Here is a 21,564-nt window from a genome sequence, read left to right as displayed (position 1 = left end):
TTTCCCTTACTATATGCTAAACAAACCACCAATGCAATTTAAACAGCGTACAAGTGATTGGCATTTCCCGTGCTCCATGTAGGCTATAGGATGTTACCTGCGACTGAAACAAAACAAATTCTTTTGTGCCTTATATATACACGAGAAAGGTATAATTGCAACATGTTTTTGTCGATACGGTGTCGTAGCTCGGTGATCCATCGTGTAATTGTCTTTCCTGCAGTCTTTGTGCAGCAGACATCAAAACTTTAAAGTGTATTGGGTTTAATTGCACTATCACTAGTGTAGTGCAAGCGCTTATGCAGACCCATCAATCATTAATAATCTCATTCAGATCGCGTGTATTTCCACCAGACATTTGTTGCATGACGTTGTTCGCTTCGTCGACCAGTTTTAAACCAAATGAGTTACATAGCAAACACAAAAAATTGAGAGGGAAATGGGTTGTTTTATAAGGAATATATTATGTTATAAAAAATATTTAGAGCCGGTTTCCAGTGGTTCTCAACCGTCGGTCCGCATCAACTTTCCTGTCGGTTTTGACTTTATTGTTCGTCACAATGGTGCAAGTGTTGTAGTAGGCTACAACTCGTTTAAGTCTTTCGCTTTAAAACCAGTTGTAGGTGAAAAACTTCAATGAACCACGAAAAACACGTATGATATCAAAAAGACAGCAGCAAATTGCTTGTTAAATTGACGTTTCTATTGCTTTTAAGTTGCATATACTTTTGTCGTAATTACATTTTGGGTTGATTTTGATTTTTGAAGGTCCACCGGTCCGCAAAACTTGTTTTGAAATTTTACCGGTCCGTAAGCTAAAAAGGTTGAGCACTACATTAGGCCACTCACAGCAGGTTTGTCAAGTTTGCTTGTTTTGTGGTGTGATGTTATAACAATTTGGCGACGTCACTTTTCAAGTTTTACCCAAATCAAAAACCTAAAAAAATTAAAAAAAAACTTTATGTGGTGTCGTAAACAGAGTTATGCATAAACTTTTATAAACTTGTACGAAGGAGACAATATCGCAGTGCAAATACGCCTATCGTGAATATTTTATGTGTAATAGCGCGGTGTAGTATATTAGGAAGCAATAGTCTAGTACAGGGGTTTTCAACCTTTTTTTGCTCATGGCCCACTAAATTAATAAAAATATGGCGTTGGCCCATTAACGTTTAATGAAAAACATCAAGATTCAACAACAAAATAAATTAATAAAGCTTGTACATTATTTCAAATGTGTTACGTCGCCCGATACTTGATGGCGTGGCTTGGGACCGCCCAGGCGAGTAGCTCAATATACAAAGAGGGGCAGCAAATATCATGGGCAGCCAATAGAAAAAGGAGCAGTTCATAATGAAATGCGCCGAAAATTTTATGTATTACAGTGCTTTATCTTCTGAATTGCGGTTTTACAGACTTTCTAAAAATTTCTGAAGCCAGTCAAGTCCTAAAAATTATACTCCCTTGCAATAGCTGACGAAAAACAGAGGGCTTTTAATAGCATTTGGAAAATTAAACCGGACATTGGTGCTTTGTATTTTGTAGCTTCAGATATTTTTCGAAACAACTCCCAAGACTAATTGCACTATCACAAAATGCCGATAATATATTTACAATGATATTGTTTTCGAACGCATGGTTAATCTCCCTTTCTACGTTGGTGTAAAATTTGAAAACAATTGTTGTATTTTTATACTTCTGGCAGTTCCTGTTGGTTAAGTCAGTATTCGATTTATGACGATAGAAGGTAACATAGGTTTTAAAAAAGTTTAAATTATTATTGAAGTTGATAAATTTACACCTGGAACATTGCATAAGGTCAAAATACTTACCTTTATAAGATGTTCATTTTCGCGTTAATTCGACTGATTAAAAGTATTCGGAAACATAAGTAACACACCTACGGGCACACCGGTTGAGGGCAGAGGGAGCACTGTCCTAAGCCAGGCAAAATTACTGCGCGCAACCAAAACAATTACAGTAACAATGAATAATACGTAAGCAAGGCGATTGTTACGTTTGGAGAACCTTCCCGGCATCCGTACCACACGTTGGGTGGCGAGAAATCTAACACAATGTAAAAATAAATAACTTCACCAACATAACATTAGGTATTTATGTGTCAGACTCTTATGTGTTCATAATGACCTGACATCTGATATCTCTGTATGCAAAGCTCTGTGGCCCACTGAAAACAGCGTCATGGCCCACTACTAGTATGTAACACAACTCGGTGCGTGTCATCCTCTACAAAGAAACGTTTAGGTATAACAAACCTGTTTTAGGCTTCTTTAGAACACTGCTGACAACACTACTCAAATAAGTTTGAACTTCATTTTTATAACACTGTCGGAAAACAGTCTTCATTCTTTCAAGAATAACAACTAAAACTCAAAGGGCCAACAAACACATTGATAAAAATTACGCACGCACCACATCACGAGTTAATAACGCATTTACATTGAAGCCACACAATGTCCGAATGACAATACTAAGTTTAAAATTTAAAAAGGACACCTATTTGATGTTCGGTCGTGTGTATATCATATGACTGCAGGGTTTTACAAAAACAACTTGAATAAATGCCAAAAATTGATAAAGTTTATAGGTTTGGTGTCTGTCTGTGGCGATCTACTCTGCTCTTCATAAAGAAACGGCTCACTGCGCTTGCGTCCTGTCTGTCGCTGGATATTTAAATTTCTCTTTAAAAGTAAAATTGATTAGACACGTAAACAGTGTTTCTTCCGATGGAGAGTATCGCGTCTTCACTCTATAAAAACGCCAACGAACAACAAAAGCCATAAACACGATATTAAAAGTTACAGCATTTCTCATCTAGCAAACGTGGTTGGCGATTAATCAACTCGTCGATAAATGAACACATATTAATTTTGTCTACACGTTCCTTGTAAACGTTTAACATGCAGACGTGATTCAGCCGCTGTTGGTCCATCGTTGAGCGAAGAAAAGTCTTTACCCTTCGAAGAACGCTGAACATTCGTTCCGCCTCGCAGCTTGTTCAGGGCAGAGTCAAATAAATTCGCAACAAGCACGATAAATTTGGCAGTAGAATAGATAAGGTGTTATCCTTTGCAAATATAATGTAAAGGCGCCCGCAGAAAATTTTACAGGGGGGGGGGCAAACTAGGGCGTAACCAGAAAATCAAAAAGAGGGTCTTGAATTTTCAACTTAGGGAATTCCCCTATTTTTCGTCTGACGTTAATGAATAATGACGTCATCAGTGAAAGTATGACGTCATAGAATGGTGATTGCAAGACGTGATAAAAAAAACTCAGAAACAGCCAAATACGTCCAGCAAAGGCGAGCACGTGCGTCGTCGACAATCCTGTCAGGCGCCAGCTGCGAAACTACAGTTACAGTTTTTGCAATCGTTAACTTCAGACAAAAAAACAAACCAAGACCGTAAAATATGTGTGTTTAATTGTGGTAGAATCGTACATAATTCGACTATCAGAAGCGCAGTTTCCAGTTTCATAAACGGGGCTAGCGCTAAATTACAAGCACGCCTTTTGCCACCTTTAATACTAAATGAAGATCGTTTTTACCGGGTGTTATTATGCCACGATCAACGCAACATCTGCGCCGAGCTGTGTCCCAAGTCAGCTAAATTACAAGCTGTGACTGAGGGGAAATAGGTTGTGTCCATTGCACACTTAGCACGTGGTCTTAGAGTATGCTTAAAGAGCATAATGTTGCGTTAACTATCATTACTTAAAAATGGACACTTTGAAACGCGCACGACAGTCACCATGCCTTCTTTTAAGAATCTGCTTCACTTAAACAAATGTCGATGTTACACCAACATCGCATATTAGCGCAGAGACCGAACCAGGGCTCTTAAAAATGAAAACCAGAAAATCCCTAAAGCTATGTCAAAAAATCCCTAGATGGCATGAAAAATCCCTAAAACATAAATAGCGCGTTATGCTCTGTGATCACATTATCTCAAAATGGCTAGTATAGGGGTACATATATATATCTATATACAAATGAGAAACAAATTAACCTTGTTTACATGCCAAAAGCGAGTTGTAGTTTTCCCATATTTTTTTAAATAACTGCATTGTGTAGCCCTGCGTGGTCCAAGTTTGACAGAATCACGTGCCACAATATTTCTTGCATATATTTTGCAGGACACATAAAGTAGGCTGCATGCGTGTCAGGGGTAGATCAACGATTTTTGTTTGGTCGGAACATAAAATAGTTAAAATGACATTACAAAACATCGTCAAATACATATAAGCTTCAGAAACTTGCTTCTATCGTCAAACTTGTGCGCAAATAAATTCGAGTGTTATAAAACTCGGGAAAATGGTGCGCACGAAGCGAGAAATTTGCGTATTTGACGAAACTTTTAATTCAGATGACAGCATTTTATAAGCGTAGAATATTTGCGGAAACCATGCGTACCTTACTAAAATGAGTTGTTGCAAACTACACAATCGCCAAATTACAAACATTTTATCGCGCAAAAACTGATTTATTTAATGGTATAACCGGTAAAATGTAATCATACTCAAACAATTGCAGTATGCTTACTGTTCGTTGGTCACTTAGAGTTCTTTGATTCAACTCTCAACGATGCGCATGCAATAATTCAACATTACTTCGCGGCCACGAACAATGACGTCACATGTGGCCTGCGGGCCCTGGTGCAGCCTATAGGTGTAGACTACTATTTGTCAAGTCAACACAGATAGAGCATCCACACTTTCGCGAACAGATTTGAATGCGTCTTGTACCGCTAAATTAAGCTGGTGCCCTGCGCAGTAAATGTAAAGCATTGATGGGTAAGCTTCTTTGAAACGGTATGCAATCCGGTTATCCCACCTCGCATATTAGCTGCCACATCGTACGACTGGCCTCGACAAAGAGTTAAGTCTAACTCGACAGCAATCAGACAAGATTTTTTTGTTTGAAACAATGTTGCCGAATATGTTTTACCAGTTTCGTACAAATCTAGAAAGTAATCCTGCACCAATTAAAACTCATTCAGGTAACGTACGCAAATGCAGATTTGTTCCTTCTTAGACACATCTGTTGTTTCATCAGCTATGATACTGTAGAATCTAGCTTTCGAAATATCTTTAACTACGTCTCGTAAAATGTGATGATAAATCATTTTAAGCATTTCATTTTGTATATCATGACTTATCGACTTTAATTTTGTTGGGCGTTTCAGCCACGAACGCAGGTCTTCGCTTTGCTTTGTAACAAATTCAAAAAGTTGATGTAAATTTGAATTTGTATCGGGATCCTCTCAAAGCTATTCCCTGGGGGCAAGTAGAGTGATGGAGGCAAAAATATTTTCCAAAGCCTTCCTATTTTGCACAAGAAATGTTGTACTCTTTAAACTTTTAAAGTAATTAATCGCGCTGCCTCGTCACGCTCACCATGTAACATTTTTGCCCGGCAACAATCAAGATGTAGAGCACTTTTATCGTTCTTGGCAATAGCATTTTTACCTTGAGCCCAGTCATTGAAGCCAGTCAACCAAATTGGATGCTATTGGATGCAAGAAGGGTGTCTTTTGTTGTTGATTGAACACGGTTGGTATCTGTTGCCCACTTGCAAATTGAGCAATAAGCTACAACCTTCGCCGCTTCATATTTCAACCACTGGAATTCGGTTTCCCAGCGTGGTAAATAGCGACGAGCCGCAGACAATTTTCCTGACAGACAACTAGTTCCCGGGATAGTTTCATCTAGAGGAATGTTTGCTGTATCTGCACCTTTTTAAAACAAATTCTAAGTAACCATCGCACTAAAGTAACTACTAGTTATATGTGATTGGCTGACCTTCGATGAAATGCCTGTTTAGACTAAAATAGCACTAAACTAACTCATATGTGATTATATTCTTACCCACAATAGCCAATTGTCAGGGCGTTTAATTACACCCGATTCGATTTCGGCCTGTGTACCCACGTGATCTGTTATACTTTCCAGACTGGGGTGAGGGTGGTTCAAGTATTATTATTTAATAACATTGCTTAACCTATACTAGGGCTACCATATTTTCAGCACACGAAAAGAGGACGTTTTTTGCCGGCAAGTAAAACGAAAGTAGAATTGTTACGTTTGAGTTTGATGATGTTTTACATTTGCTTGGTGTTGCAGACAAAAGTTACAAAAACAAAGTAAAGCAAAAGTTATAAAAACAGATACAAAAACAACAAATCAAATTTATTTTTCAGATTCAGCCCATGATATACTTTGCGGTTCCTTTAACTTTCGCCAATAAAGAATGATCATTTTTAACGATATCGTGAAATTGTTTACATGAAATATCATTGAAAGTATATAAAACCGTGGCCTAAAAGATGCTCGAAACTCATCCAACTAATAGGGTGTTACTTTCTTTGCACCATTGTGGCTGCATCAAAGAAAAAATGGGTTGAACATTTGCATTATAGGCCATATTACTAAAGTAAAATTGCGCTAGTTTGGGCTGGTAGGGTATTTGTTGGAAAACCTTTTTTAAACCAGCAATTCAACATGTTTTATGGCTACAGTAATTTTTGGAAATAAATACAACGTCTCGCCTAAAAGTTTTGTTGAAAGTATAAGCAACTAACTCGAAATGCGAAAAAAGAGGACATTTGGGCATTTTTGAGCGTCCTCGGAGGACCATTCACTTTTCTTGAGAAAAGAGGACAAATCCTCCTAAAAGAGGACATATGGTACGCCTAACCTATACCCAAACGGAAACGCTAATCTGCACCCTGACCCAAATAATGTTCGCTGTGGTAGGCTTCAGCAACAATAAAAGTATTTAACCTGCTATTAACTGGGTAAAATTATAAACATTGCATTAACTTGGTACAGTTATAAACATTTCCGCATTCATAATATCCAAAACTGTACAAAAGAAAAAAATCTTTAGTCTGCATCGCTTGGCAACGTTTCGTTATGCATGATTGGACTGCGCATTCGCTGTTCGCCTGTATCCTGTGGTAATACAGTCCGCTTGAAGCGTACAATTTTTAACACAAGTTCTAACACAGACGCTTCGAATGCCTGAATTATCCTCATAAGAGCGCTACAAGCGTTGAAAGCAAATCGAATCGCGTGTTAATTACGTTCTTTTTGACAAGTTGTAATGTTTACGTCACAAAAAAACAAATGTAGCTCAAGTAATACTGCCTAGGCCCTAGAGTTGACGAAGTTGACCCTAGAACTACTGCAATTAACCTAAATGTTATGCTCAGTTGTGTTTTAATATTAGTCGAATACCGGGTGCGTCAGAGTGAGCCTATATAACAACGGCGAATGGGTTTTATATGTTTGCAGATGCGACCTTATACTTTAAAAGTGTGGACGCCTATATTACAAGCTAGAAAAGTTTCGACTACTTTTGGTGAACTGAAACTGTCCTATTTGCTGCATATTTTGCGCGACATATATTGTAGTAATAGAGACAAAATTCCCGGCGTTGCCCAGGTTTATATATTAAGTTTAATACTACGTCGCCTTAAACGTGAAACGATAGAAAATGCGGCGTTGTCCCAACGGTGTAAAGCAGTGTTTCCCAACCTTTTTGACACTAGTGCCCCCTTGGGCTTACTATTATTTCATATCGCCCCCCTCATCTTGTTTTACAGTAAAGTATTATACTAAACGTTGCCTAACATCATATTGTCTTCACTTTCGTTTCGATAAGCTGTCAGTCTTATTTTTTAAGGTTGTCTTTCACTGTAGGAATTTATAGATACATTATTTCACCAGGTTATTTCATTACCAGGAAAAAATCAACTTTCTGCACCAAGACTTTAAATCAGGGGTCGGCAACCTTTTCTTGTCATGGGCACCAATCAAACTCAGAAAGGTCTCTGTGGGCCGCACAAAAATGTTAACTAAGAATTGTGTTATTGGAATGTTAGAACAACTGTGAATCAGGCGGACCTCGTTTTTCATCCATACTACCAATGAAAAGTGAAATAAAACTAGTTTGAGGAAACGCGATAACCTTGTTTATAGATAGTGTAATTCAGTGTTTGTTAAGCTCTTTAAGTCCTGGTGCACCTGGCGAGCGAAGCGGGTGCGATTTTTTGGGGGTATACCCAACATTTCTTTTAATTTCGTGCTAGTATTCATTACATTGCCGAAAAAATAAAAAAAATGTATGTCTAATATTTTTGAATACGTTTTCCGTTTGTCCGCAACGCTAAAAAGCGCTGCTATTCGAAAGACAGCATCAAAATGTAAACAAACTTGACGTAGAAAGATCATTCGCGAAAAATTTTGCCTGTCCTAAGTTAAAATAGTCAAAAAGTATTTAAAATGGACTCGTGTCTAGTTGTCAAAGAGGTGGCGGGCCGTAAGTTGGCGACCCTGCTTTAAATATACAAACATTTTGCCGCGAATAAAACTGTGAAACACAACCAACAACTTTACATAAGAAAGTCAATTATTACGTAACAATGGTCGGAAAACTACTACAAGTTCGCAGTACGAAAGTTGCCATTTAAGGTTAAAAGTTACCTACAGTCCTGTTTGTTACTATTTTTATGTGAACTTTTTATAAAATTTAGCCTATAAGTACTTTTATGTAACGCCCCCTTATATGCATTCAGCGCCCCGCAAATTAAAAACAGACCCAAAACGCCCCTTGTAACTCGCCAACGCCCACAAGGGGGCGGTACCGCCCACGTTGGGAACCTCTAGTGTAAAGTAATGACTTTTGCATTAAACGCTTATTTTAACTGGTGAACACAATATCAGGCAACATTAAGCGTTGGCCAAATAATCTTTAGAACGCGTTATGTTTCCCATGTTCAAAACTCCTTAAACTAAAAGCTTAAAGTTTGAACTTTAAGCTTTTGTTTTGGTTAATGATGGGAACATACAAACAAATGGAATATTGTGTAGTGTGCTTGAAATCGATCGAACAAACACTTGCCGATAGCGCACTGCACTTGGCTGAGCATGTCGCACTTGGCTGAGCACGCCTTTTACTCTTTGTCTGGAATAAACCTCTGTCTTCATATTATTTTGGAGCTCGCTATTGCACGTAAGAAACCTTTTTTCCCCGGTTTTCGTAAGGTTTCTAGCGGCTTTACAAAACGATCGACTCCAGACTTAAATAAATATTTATATTAGATAAATAGATATTTATATTAGAGGTGATTTGCACACTATAAATCGCAAGTAACTTGGTCAAATTCCAGGGCGTTTTGACGCCTCTGCCAAAAATCCAGGGCGTCTAAAAACGCTCTACACACCCACGTTCGGCGCCTATGGTGATAACAACTATAAACTTTAAGCCAACAAACACATTGGAAAAACTTGCGTCTCGGGTTCGTAAAGTCATTTACAATTAAGTCACAAGATGCTGACAAAAAAACGAAGTGTAGCTTGTATAAACCACCAGCTTTGTGATAATCAGGGTGGCCAGATGGAAAAAATAAAAAAAGGCAATCTCACCTAAAAAAAGCCAAAAAAAGCCAAATCTACTACAAACTCTAACAAGCCTATGTTTTTCCCTAAATTAATAAAAATACAATAAATGATCATGCTTTTACATTGATTTTCTCTTTTTGTGGCAATTTTTCTCAATTTTTTGTCGCTTTTTATAAAATTTTATTGGTATTTTATCTCTTTTTGTACATTTTTTTGTGCAATTTTTCTCTTTTTGTGATAGTTTGATTTCTTCTTAACATAAACTCATGAAATTTTGGAATGAAACAAAAAAAGCCTTAAAAAGCCAAATTTCATTTGGATTTTTTTTTGACAATAAAAAATCCCAAGAGGTTCAAAAAAAGCCTAAATTTTCAAATTTGGCTTTAAAAAATCCAAACTGGCAACCCATGGTGATAATTGGATAAGCGTACTATTTGAGCGCTGTAGCGTTTTACCAAACTTACAAAGTACTGTAATTTGAAAAAAAAAATAGCTTAAAAGGTTTAACATTTAGTTATACCACGTCTTTTGCAAGCACGGCACTTTGGTTTTTGCAAAACAACTGCTCGAAACAGTCTCTCAATTTTGTATGGATGTCGTAAAACATTTCCAATTGTCGAAGGACGCTATGAACTAACAAATAAACTTTGCGCCAACCAATACATTGGCAAAAATTGCGCCACGCATTACATCTTCAGTTCGTCACGTCTGTCTTTCGTACTCCATAACTGGGGATTTTTTGTTTTGATGTTTGGGTGTTTATAAAATATAGTACTCTTTTCAAACGATGTTTTTTGACATTTGCAAGTTACATTTACCGTTTGTTGCCCTGCAAATGAATTGCCTAAACTTTGATTTAAAAGCCATGGTTTTAAAGGGCAACTTTATATCTGTGCATTTTGTTGTTCTATAACATGCGGTTGAAAAATCAATCAACCGTCTTAAAAATGGTGACCACGACTATCAAAAAATAGCATTATCAAAGTTATCACGCTTTTTAGAGACCTATACAAAAGACGCAATACGAAGTGCGGCCAATCACAAATCGACCTTAACCTGGCAAACCTTAACCTATCGAAATTCACTTCCTAGCTAAAACGGACTGAAGGATTCTTCTTACTAACAAAGCAAAGCTTAGCAATCTGCGAGAAAGACAAAAGGCACAATTGTTTTTTGAAGGAGACCCTTCTTTACCTACACAACCGAAGTCAGGCTCGTTTAACGGCAAATCCCGTTACACAGAATGTGACTTTTACAAGTCAAGGTGCAGCTTGCTCAATTTATTAACGTTTTGCACAATTTTATCTGAGGGGCGTTTAGGGTGTACAGAAAATGTAAAAAATATTATGCTGACACCTGACATACCAACAGCTTTCGTTATCTTAAGGTGAACAAAATTTGTAAACCGTACCTTTTTATTTATTTTTTTCACGTACACAACTAAAGGAGAGCCTAAAAACTTTTAACTTTGTAAAATACTGGCTAACCTGTCAGAGTACTCCCCTTGTCCCTATTTTGTACACTAATAATATTTTTTTGAAACACATAAAACAAAAATAGTAAGCACCAAAAAATCTAGTTTCAACCTGAAAAAAAGCATTTTTCTACCTAAATTTTACAACATGCAATCATTCATGCTGATTTCGTTGTTAGGAAGCCATCATAACATGCTTAAAAGAGCTAACTAAGTTGGTGGCGGTAAAGTGTTGAAATATTAAAATCATTGGGCATGGCTCATTGGTCCGGCCTGTCTATAAAGATGCCTTACTGCAGCGCGTTTAAACAATGAGATTGGACGATTTCGTACCCTTGTCTCAAAGGTCCTGAGGACGCCGAAGTGAGCGAACAAGGAACTGATTAGCGCTGAAACTCATCCAAGGGTTAAAGAAAACCGTAAATTCAAAGTAAACGTTTTTTGCAAACATTTTTAGGCGCCCACTGGCTCAACGTAACCTTTTTTTTAAATAATTATGCTCATATATACGTAAAATGAATAGTTTTCTCGGTGGGTCCCAGTAATTGTCTCAGCGAACAGTTGGCAAAAATCGAGTCTCTTCCTCTTTCTCACTTACATGGTGCAGAGGTCCAGGTTAGAGGCCAAATTGGGTGAAAAGTCAAAGCTGGACGCGGGCGCAGCGGGAGCTCTGTTTACTTCATTTGATTACCAACTGATCGGTTATTAACAGAAAAAGTGTAAAATCATATATTATAGAACTAAGCTTGCAGTCACCATTATAGCACTGCATTTCAATAAGCGATTACAATATATATTATGAAATTTATAATGCAATACACTAATATATTATGAGATTTCGTTAGAGGTCTACAGGTGCGCAGTGAGGTAAAGAAGATTAGAAAACACTGCGCTTTTATTAGATTTGCACGTAGTTAGGCATAAGTCGTTGGCTCATTACTCTTCCGTATTCGGCCATTTGGTTCTCACGAACTATTTAAGGTATTTTTCATGAAAAAAAAAAAAATTCTGATATTGTGTATAATAGCATGCAGTCGGCAATTTAGGCAGTTCGTCTAACGCTTACAAGTAATCAATTCAAAATTGAATTTGGCCTGACTTTGTCCTTAGCAGCTACTGTAAGTTGTACTGGAAGCTTTTATGGTGTGCTAGTATACTTAAACCCGTAAAAAATCTTCTGTGCGACAATTATGATCAATAAAGGATAAAATATGATTATGACTCACTGTGTATAGGTTGAGACTTGCAGACTAAGCAGTTGGGCTTTCAAATGTATGCGTGCTGTTGGTGCAGTACAACGCTCACAGCTGCAACCAAAAGCGTCATCGTTATGGGCTACGCACGTCTTCCATGTCATGCCCTGTTCCAGGCTTTATAGTTTAGCGTCTAATAACAGTTAGTAGCAACACGCGCGTAAGAACTAACAACTGGTCAAATGCTAGGCATGGCAAATCGAAACGGGTTGACAGCACCCCGAAAAATAGCTCGGAACCAAGACAACAAGTAATGCCGCCTAAGAACTGTATAGACGTAAATACAAAAGATAAACTAAATGGATTGTTATGTTTATATTATACGCCCTATTTTCGTAGTGTAAATTAACTAGCGATCGAAAACAATTTGTATCAAGCGGGACAATGAATACCTGTTATTATATTCGGTCATCCCCAATCCAGAATATTATACATTGGCTATTTGATTTCTATAATGGAAAATATACAGGCCGAATCGCTTTGGTTTAATTGTTTAATGTTCTTGTGTAAGTATGCCTGAAGTATTAAATAAATCTGAAAGACAAATACGTTGACTAAATTCTTTTGCTGGCGATCAGATCAAACACGAATAAGGAAAGAGCCCCATCTCGTGGATGAATGCGCGGCAGAAAGGCATCTGTTCTTTTAAAATATTTATGTTAATGACACGAATTAATTACACCAGAGCAAGGTTTTATTTCAGAGCGGTAACAATTTATATTGCTTCAAGTATCGGATCATTCTATATAATACAAGGATGTACGTTAAAACAAATGTGAAACTCATACACAATTAAAAATGTCGACAGTTCAACTTGAAGCTATTGTTTTTTTTTATTGCAATTAACTCAATGTACAGAGTTGAATGTCAGAAAACAACATCAAAAACTTTTCGACTCGTTTTATCACTTCAATGTGGCTTTAACGATTCAGGTAATTCAAATAAACATACAAGAAAGTAAACAAGAGGAAAATGTTGACAATCACCGTCGCGGTTGTGACTATCAGGCAGTGTTGTAAACAAGTCATTTTGAAATGACTCAAGTCCAAGTCAAGTCATTTGAAAAATAACTTAATTCCAAGTCAAGTCTTTTGCAAAAATAACAAGTCAAGTCCCAGTCCAAGTCATCTGTTGCCCAAGTCAAGTCCCCAAGTCATTATGAGAGCAAGTCAATTTCAAGTCATGTCATTGACATAAAAGTAAATTATTAAACTATTAAAATTGGTAAACTCGTCCGATTATAAGCAACAATTTAACTAAAAAAAACACATACGCAATACACAGCAATTAAAGTGTTTAATATGCAAAACTTGAGATAAATTTTAATGAAAAACACTTAATTTACTCCTAAGTTATTTGCCAAAAGACTTAAGTCAAGTCAAGTCATTTTGGTCAAAGGACTTAAGTCAAGTCAAGTCATTTGAAAACAGTGACTTAAGTGCACTTAAGTCAAGTCAATGACTTAAGTCATTACAACACTGCTATCAGGCACTTAAGTCACACTTTACAAGTGGGCAAGTAATGTAATTGCTGCAGTGCAACACACCAGCTGCAACGGAACAATGTCAATGTCACGGATTTGTGCTCCCATCGTTTCCTGTGCGCTGTTGCAGGCTTATCGTAAGGCGACTAACTAAAAACAGTGATATACGTGGAAGAAAAAACTAATAGCAGATCAAAAAGAGGAACGGTAATTCCCAACGACTTAATCGCAATAACTCAAGCTGACACAGACAAAATGCTAGATATCACTATAAAATATATATACGCACATAGTTTTAGAACATTTTTCTTGTGTAACATAAACTTAAGCGACCCATTCTGCTAATAAAAATTTAATTTACTTACACTAAACTAGAAAGATAAACGTGTTTTTTCTATAGCTGTAATGGGAAGTTGGACCAAAGGGCTTTTGTTTTATTTCGTGAGTTGATGTGCACAGTTTGATATGTACGTTTTAGCGATCGCATTGGTAAACTTTATAAAAATTACCAGAAGATATAGATAACCAAAAGAGACGCAAATCCGATTTCTGAAACACAAAAAGCTGTACGAAACGCAGATACGCGTGACTATATTCTCTCGGTGGCTATCAGATCAAATTCCAACGGCGCGAAGACCAATCCTTTTGAAGCATTTTCTATATCAGGCATTTGACCGGGCTTAGGCTCGAACTTAAACCTTTGCACCATGGAAGTGAGAAAGAGAAAGAGCTCCATTTTTGCCAGTTGCTCGCCTAGACAATAGCGGGGACCCACCGAGAAGGGAATCACGTATTTGGACTTGACAAAGTTGCCCTTCTCGTCGATGTGTCGGCCCGGGTCGAACTTGTCAGGTTGGTCGAACAGGTTCGGGTCGTTGTGAACAGCCCAAAGGTTGGCGATCACCTGTGTTAACTGCAATGTTTAGTAGCCTATTATCCCGCATTAAAATTTCATACAGATATTGTTAAGCTATATAGCTATACCCGAGCATATATTTTTAAGATCTCTGTAACTAGTGATAAATTATGTTATTAGCGTGAAGTGTGTGAATAATATTTACTTTATTTTTACCGTTGTTCCTTTGTTGATAAAAAAGTCGTTCATTTTAGTGTCTTCAGTGGCGCAATGCGGAAGTGCCAATGGAAGGAGAGTCCGGTATCGTCCGATCTCGTGAATAAAAGCGCTGCAGTAAGGCATCTGTTCCTTCATTGAAAAGGTCGGACGACCCTCTTCGCCTTAAAAGATCATAAAAACCTTGCTGCCAAATCAAAAGTCGTTTTTAAAAGCAAAGATATACAGCGGCTGTATAATATCCTTTACTGTAAGTATACCAGTAAGCGTAATAAGTTACCATACGAAAATAAGTTACACTACCTTTTTGTGTATTAAAAACACCTGTTACCAGTAGAGACTGTCAAAGGGGCATTTGTGCTGTTTAAGTCTATAGTTTTGCGCAAACCACTTCATGTGGAGTTATTATCTTGACCTTTATTCCTGTATACGCGACCTCTGGTTTAGGCCTGATTACAGTGCAGTTAGAATTTCGTACCCATGACATCAACGATTTCTTTAATAAACATTCGCTCTTGCATCTGTGGATAGTGAAGAAGGCAGAGCAGCGACCAGCCCAATGTGCTTGAAGTCGTCTCGGTCCCGGCTTGGAACAGGTCGCTTAGGTATTGAAGGAGCTGAAGTTTCTGTACAAAGGACAAATATTTCACATTATCTGCAGAAATATCTCGCACTACGCTGTGGCGCTATGAGTTTTGTTTACAATTAAAAAGTAATCAGTTGGTTAAGTCAAAACCCAACATATCGCAAGAAAATTATTTTATCTGCCAAATGTAAGTCAGTTATCTAAAAGCCTCGAATCAAGTCGAGTCCAGGGCTGCGTAGTAGAAGTCGAACTCGGTACTCGGGTAAGACTGCGTAAAACTAACCGAGTCCCTACTCCTGCGTGCGCATGCGCAAACCAAATTTCGCCGTAAACAATGTAAAGATGGAATAGCGAATGGTGGAATATTTCATCCAAGTATTGCGGATGGATGTGTTACATAACACCCCTTTAAATTAATTGTTGTATATCCACCCTGTTTTGCTTACGCAAATATGTGTAATACATGCTGTAGAGTCGGCACCGGACTCGCGACTCGGTGTATACAGCCTTAAACGACGCCGCAGCCTTGAAGTCATTTTGCCAAAATACTCAAGTGAAATCTAGTCATTTTAAACTGTGACTTAAGTGCACGTAAGTCAAGTCATCGTCATTGACTCAAAGTCAAGTAAATGACTTAAGTCGTTACCACAGTGGTATGTTGTGTGTAACTATTTAACGTAGCCAGTTGTTCTACAAAAGTTTATAGTAGAACTTTACAAAGTTAAGTCTTGTGCAACTTCAACACGACCCGGCCACAAATTGTTTTTGTATACAAATCGCGTCGGTCCAGCGATCATTTGACCACGCACTGTGAACGTATCTGTTCCCTTATCCATTTCCACAAGAAAGGCGTCGATAAAGTCTCGGACATTTTCAGCATCCAAACTATCTTCGTGCTCCTTGACCAGAACTTCAAAGCGACCTGAACAACGAAGTTAATGTGACGTCGGGTTCCACATACCACCTATATGCTCTTCCGTGGTTGAAGAGACATCACGGACACTATTTTGATTATTCATTTATAAAAACTGCAAGATAAAGTGTCTATAGCACGTCTCTGAAATCTGTACATCGTGTGTACAAAAATAACTACTGTATCTGTTGTCCAGGGTTGAACGTAGAATAATCTTCCTACTGCAGCGTATATGACAAGTTTTCTACCGGCAAAAATAATATTTGGGACGTAACGCATTGGACCGAAAAAAAAAACTTTTCTCAACTATAATGGTAGGCTATTAGGTATATTTTATCAGAGAGGTTTTTAAAATATGTTGCATTGAGACACTGCTCCAGGAAAAACAAACGTTGTAATAGAATAGATAAGTGGACCCACCCAACAATTTGTTGACATCGACGCTCAGCTCTTTTATTACGGCGCTAAACGGGGGAAAGTGTTCCAGCAAGGGTGCGAACTGAAGTGCTAAAAACGCCCTTGTTAGGCTCAAATCACCAGACCTGCGAAACAAGGACTAAATAAATCGTAGGTTATTATACATCTATTAGAGCAAGTTTAGCATGAAAGCATATGTTAAAACAAATGTCAACAATGAAATCCACTGTATTTTTCCAACGTCGAGTTTTGTTGCTTGCACACAGCATCCTGGATGTATAGGCCTATCTATAATAATACTTTTCAACAAACATGGTTTTAACAAACGATTTTTTTTTTGTGCAAAAGAACTGCGCTAACACTGTCAGGGCTACCTTTGTATTGCACATCCTAATTTGAACAGACCGAAATTTACCATTTATCCAAAATTTCCAAAAGGCTGACAAGCCACTGGTCGCCGTAGTCGAATCGTCTTCCGAGCGCAACGCCGCAAATGACGTTCGACACAGTGTGTGCCATCAAGGTCTGGAAAATGGGAAAGCACATTTTATTAATGCCAATCGACAGCAATATAATCGACCAGTAAGGCATCAGCACATCCAGTTATGACACATATGCTTTTCATATTACTTGAGTTTCACGTTTCAAAAAAACACTGTATCTAAAATACAAATTAATTGTATCTTACTTTAATAAAAAAAGGTTTTCCGTTTTTTCGTCGGATTTCTTCAGTTAAGTAACCGGCCTCTTCTATAATTCTATCTTCCATTACACGTTTTCCAAGCCCAAATCTTAAGATCAAAAATGCAAAAAAAACGCTTTTTAAATATTTTTAGCTTCAACGGAGTACAGCCGTCAGAGAATACATATATATATATTTTTTTTTATTTTCAAACAATACCTATTTCAATATGTTGTGGATAGTAAAATTTGACCTAAACTACTTTGAGAATATAATTCGTGCTAGATAAGGGGTGTTCAAATGATTTCTGCCATGATCCACCACAGCCAACCCTGACAAACAGGATGATCCACTAAATACGATTAGTAAACATGTAAACCAGTATTTAGAGTGGTAAAACAGTCAGCAAAAAAGCCAAGTTACATAGATTGGTACCATGAAAATACTGATTTTTTTTAAGACTGTACATTGGAAGAACCACACGCAAAGTTGAAAAGATCCGGAACCGGAACGAGATCCGCCATTAAAACACCACCGTGCTAGATGATATTTAACATAAAGCAAACGGCATTATCAACACTGAATTTTATTTCGTTTCATATAAATTGGCAATATCAATTTGCCAGGACACACTGAGACGTATAAAGCAACAATATTTGCAACGGAATCGACAAAATAAAACCAAAGTGGCAATAATATCTACAACGAAATATGGCCTAAAACCATCGGAATAAGTTCTAAATCAACCGGAATGACATAAATCAACCGGAATGGGAAAAGGGGGGCTGGGGCGCTACCCCTTTCACAACGGCCGTTCTGAGATCGACGTTTAGGTGCCGCTTTTATGACACTGGATTATTTACCCTTGGTTGGGGTTAAGTGTAGATAATGGCTTGAACTAAATTTGAGTGAACGATGAAATTATTGTGGAGTTTTTGGTGAAAATGGCGATATCCGGGTTTAAGTGAGAGATGGTATAAATCTTGTTTGGTGTGTATATGGGTCTTATTTGGATGTAGGTCATATTTCGACTTAATTGTTAGCCTAAAGTTTTTGTCTTATTTCCAACTTTGGTTTAATTCTGACGAAGACCGGTCTCGTTGCTGGAATCCCATTCGCCCATTTTCTTTACTCACCCACGAAGGGTCACAAGGCCGAATTTGCGCTGTTCTTTCCAAAACTTGCCATAGTCGACGTTGACCAGTCCGTGAAATTGCGAGAGGACCTTTAAAATCGAGTAGGATGGTCGGCCCGACAACGCTTGGCCGTTTTTGGCCAGAGCCTGGTAAGTATCACAACACGTTATCACTGACAGAGGCCTGCTGTATAGGGCGTTAATATGGTTCGATATTTTTAAAGGTGCTTCGAGCGATCGAAATGATCTCAAAAATTGCTCAAACGGTCTTTCAAATATAGGCTATAATTCTGTAATTACAGCAGAGAATATAGCGGTTATTATTAGATATTGAGAATTTATTTTGAGGTGCTTAAACAGTTCAGCGGCCACAACAGCCAACCCTCAAAATAGCCTGTTTGTGAACATTCTTGACATTTTGTTAGAATTTTAAAATCACCGCCTCTATGTAAACGAAAAAAATGTATTCCTTAATGTCGTTGAAGAGTAGGCTAAATGTTAAACTAAAAACCACAAAGTATTTATCTAATTTCCTAATTAATTAAAGTATTTAGGTTATAATTTTTTTAAAGAGGATATAGCCTAGGCTCCCTGCGAGTGAGTTTAAAAACAACATATGTGATTGACACCCCTAATGTTTATGCAAGACTACGCTGGTTTCATTCCATATAAAACGATTGATTTGCCTTCTTTATTTAGTTAGACCGTTCGATATCGTAGGAATTTTTTACCGATTTTATTTTACAAGTTAATGGTGAAAATAACATACCTGATTTATGGATTCAAAGTCATTCAGAATGACCCAGTCTTCGCGCCCCATGCGTGCCGTAAAAACCGGACTGTATCGCTGTGACCAAGTTTTAAGGACTTCCTTCGGATTGCGTCCCAGGAAAGGTATAACGCCGAGAAATGGAATGCCCCTAGGACCTGGTGGCATTCCTTTTGGTCTTTGGTACCAGTAGAACAACAGCAGGCACACCATTGCCACCACAATTGAGGGGAGGGCCTGGATTGATTCGAGCATATTGTACTTCGTTGACTGGCGGGGGGTATTGGCAACGGCCAAATAAATTCGTTGACTCGAGGAATGGACCAAGCCAACTATATAACCTATGATAATAATTTATTTGAACCCTTTAAGTTTAGATGTAGTCGCGAACCTACTGTATACTCAACACAGGCTTTTCCTTTACTTTATGCTCAACAGACCAACAGATGCAAATTAAACAGCGTAAATGATTGGCATTTCCCGTGCTTCATGTTTAAGATGCTGTCTGTGACTGTAAACAAAATAAATCCTGTTGTGTCATATAGGAGAAAGGTGTAAAAGCCTTCGTTTGAACAGGGTAAGGCTAAGGGTGAAGAATTGCCCTATCACTACGGTGCAAGGCTGCGCTGGTGCAGACTCATCAATCATGAATAAGGTCATTTGACTCGCGTCACCGTGCAAAGGAAGCAGACCTTTGTTACATGACGTTGTAGGCTTCGTCGACTAGTTTTACACCAAATGAGTTACATGGCAAACACAAAACATTGAGAGCAAAATTGGTTGTTTTATAAGGAATATATTATGTCATAAAAAATATTCAGATCCAGTTTTAGTGGCACATTCGACCACACACAGCAGAATTTTTAAGGTTGCTTTTTTTTTGTTGTGTGACGTTATGACGTTATGACAATTTGGTGAGGTCACATTTTCAAGTTTTACCCAAATCAAAAACCTAAAAACTAAACAAAAAACTGTATGTGGTTAGCGAATCACAGCTGAATAGTTGCTACGGGTAATATGCGCTGGCTCTTAGGCGAAAGAGCAGACGGCAGCTGAGTCTCTTACACGTTTCTTGTAGCTTTACCTGATTCCAAGAAGCAGGCCGCTAAAATACCTGTCCTTAACTTCTTGAACTCTAGACAGAGTCACTTCACTCAGTTGATATTGCTCGTTAAGTATATATTCACAAATCTCAGTATACACGAGTAACACGGTGATTCAAGCCGCTGGTACAAAAGCCGTATCAAATAGGCCTAGAATGAATTGCGAAACGCCAATCACGCTTGGTTCGGACGCGGGTCACACCTCACTGGACACCGGTCACGTGCATAGTGGCTTCAAGTTGGACAATGTAGTGGGGTAAAATAGGAAAATAAAAAAGAGCCAAGCATTTAAAACAACTTGGTGCGTGTCATCCTTTACAACAGTGGTGCTTAACCTTTTTTCTTGTTGCACCCCTTTCAAACCACCAACTAAACCATTGTAATTTTATATTCAAACAAGTAATTGATAACACATTAACAAAATGTAAGTTAGTTTTACATTTAACTGAGCAAAGAAATAAATTACAGTAATATATTTTCTGCGTCTATAAACCATTCCCGCACCTCCTTGGAACAATTGTCGCACCCCTGGTTAAGAAACCCTGCTCTACAAAGAAACGTTTAGGTATAACAAACATTTGTTGGGGATTTATTCGGAACACTGTGGCAACTCTGCTGGAATAAGTTTGAATTTGAATTTTCTTATAGTGTCGGAAAACAGTCTTCATTATTTGAGCTATAGCAACTAAAACTCAAAGCGCCAACAAACACATTGATAAAAATTACGTCACGCATCATGTCACGAGTTGATGAAGTCATTTATAATGAAGCCACACAACGTTCGAATGACAACATTCAGTTTAAAATGTAAAACGAACACCTTTGTGATGTTTTTCGAGCAAATCATCTGAGTGCTGTACCGTTTTACAAAAAAACAAGTTTTAAAGGAACGTTTAGGTTACAAAGTTTGCATTTAGTTTCAGACAGCACTCTGGATGCAAGAGCTCTGCTCGAGATAGTTTGAATTATATTTTTTTAAATATTGGCGAAAAAAAGTGTTAATTGCCTGCGCCGATGAGTGCTAACAGCTATAAACTTCGAGCAACAAACACACGGGAAAACCTGCGTCACGCCTTGCGTCGCAAATTCGTAAAGTCATTTACGTTGAAGTCACAAGATGCTCGCGAAATATCGAAGTGTGGCATTTAAAACCAACACCTTTTTGATGTTTGGTCAAGAGTGTGTTTTGAGTGATGTAGCGTTTAACAAAACTTACTGTGCTGTAATTAAATAAATAGCTTGCAACGTTTAAAA

At 37.9% G+C, this 21,564-nt stretch overlaps 1 protein-coding gene across 1 annotated transcript; it reads right to left on the bottom strand.

Annotated features, from left to right (window-relative positions):
* Window positions 1-14,222: 14,222 nt before the first annotated feature.
* On the bottom strand, window positions 14,223-19,540 carry LOC146169697 (cytochrome P450 2C5-like). Its single transcript, XM_083386993.1, has 9 exons — window positions 19,208-19,540; window positions 18,440-18,585; window positions 17,310-17,412; window positions 17,037-17,146; window positions 16,625-16,746; window positions 16,101-16,213; window positions 15,184-15,331; window positions 14,706-14,869; window positions 14,223-14,537 (listed from the first exon to the last, which is right to left on the bottom strand). The coding sequence occupies exons 1-9, from the start codon at window positions 19,460-19,462 to the stop codon at window positions 14,223-14,225; spliced, it is 1,476 nt and encodes a 491-aa protein (XP_083243119.1). The 5' UTR covers window positions 19,463-19,540.
* Window positions 19,541-21,564: the final 2,024 nt, after the last annotated feature.

This window comes from Ascidiella aspersa, chromosome 1 (genome assembly GCF_963924565.1).
Source record: "Ascidiella aspersa chromosome 1, kaAscAspe10.2, whole genome shotgun sequence".
Classification (NCBI taxonomy): Eukaryota; Metazoa; Chordata; class Ascidiacea; order Phlebobranchia; family Ascidiidae; genus Ascidiella; species Ascidiella aspersa.
This window is presented reverse-complemented; position numbering and strand designations above follow the sequence as displayed.

Excerpts from the sequence above, each read along its gene's own strand:
- LOC146169697 (XM_083386993.1), bottom strand. The coding sequence starts at position 19,462 with ATGCTCGAATCAATCCAGGCCCTCCCCTCAATTGTGGTGGCAATGGTG. Across the intron at positions 18,586-19,207 it reads ACTTTGAATCCATAAATCAG|GCTCTGGCCAAAAACGGCCA; the intron begins GTATGTTATTTT and ends GATACTTACCAG. Across the intron at positions 17,147-17,309 it reads GAAAACCTTTTTTTATTAAA|ACCTTGATGGCACACACTGT; the intron begins GTAAGATACAAT and ends CCCATTTTCCAG.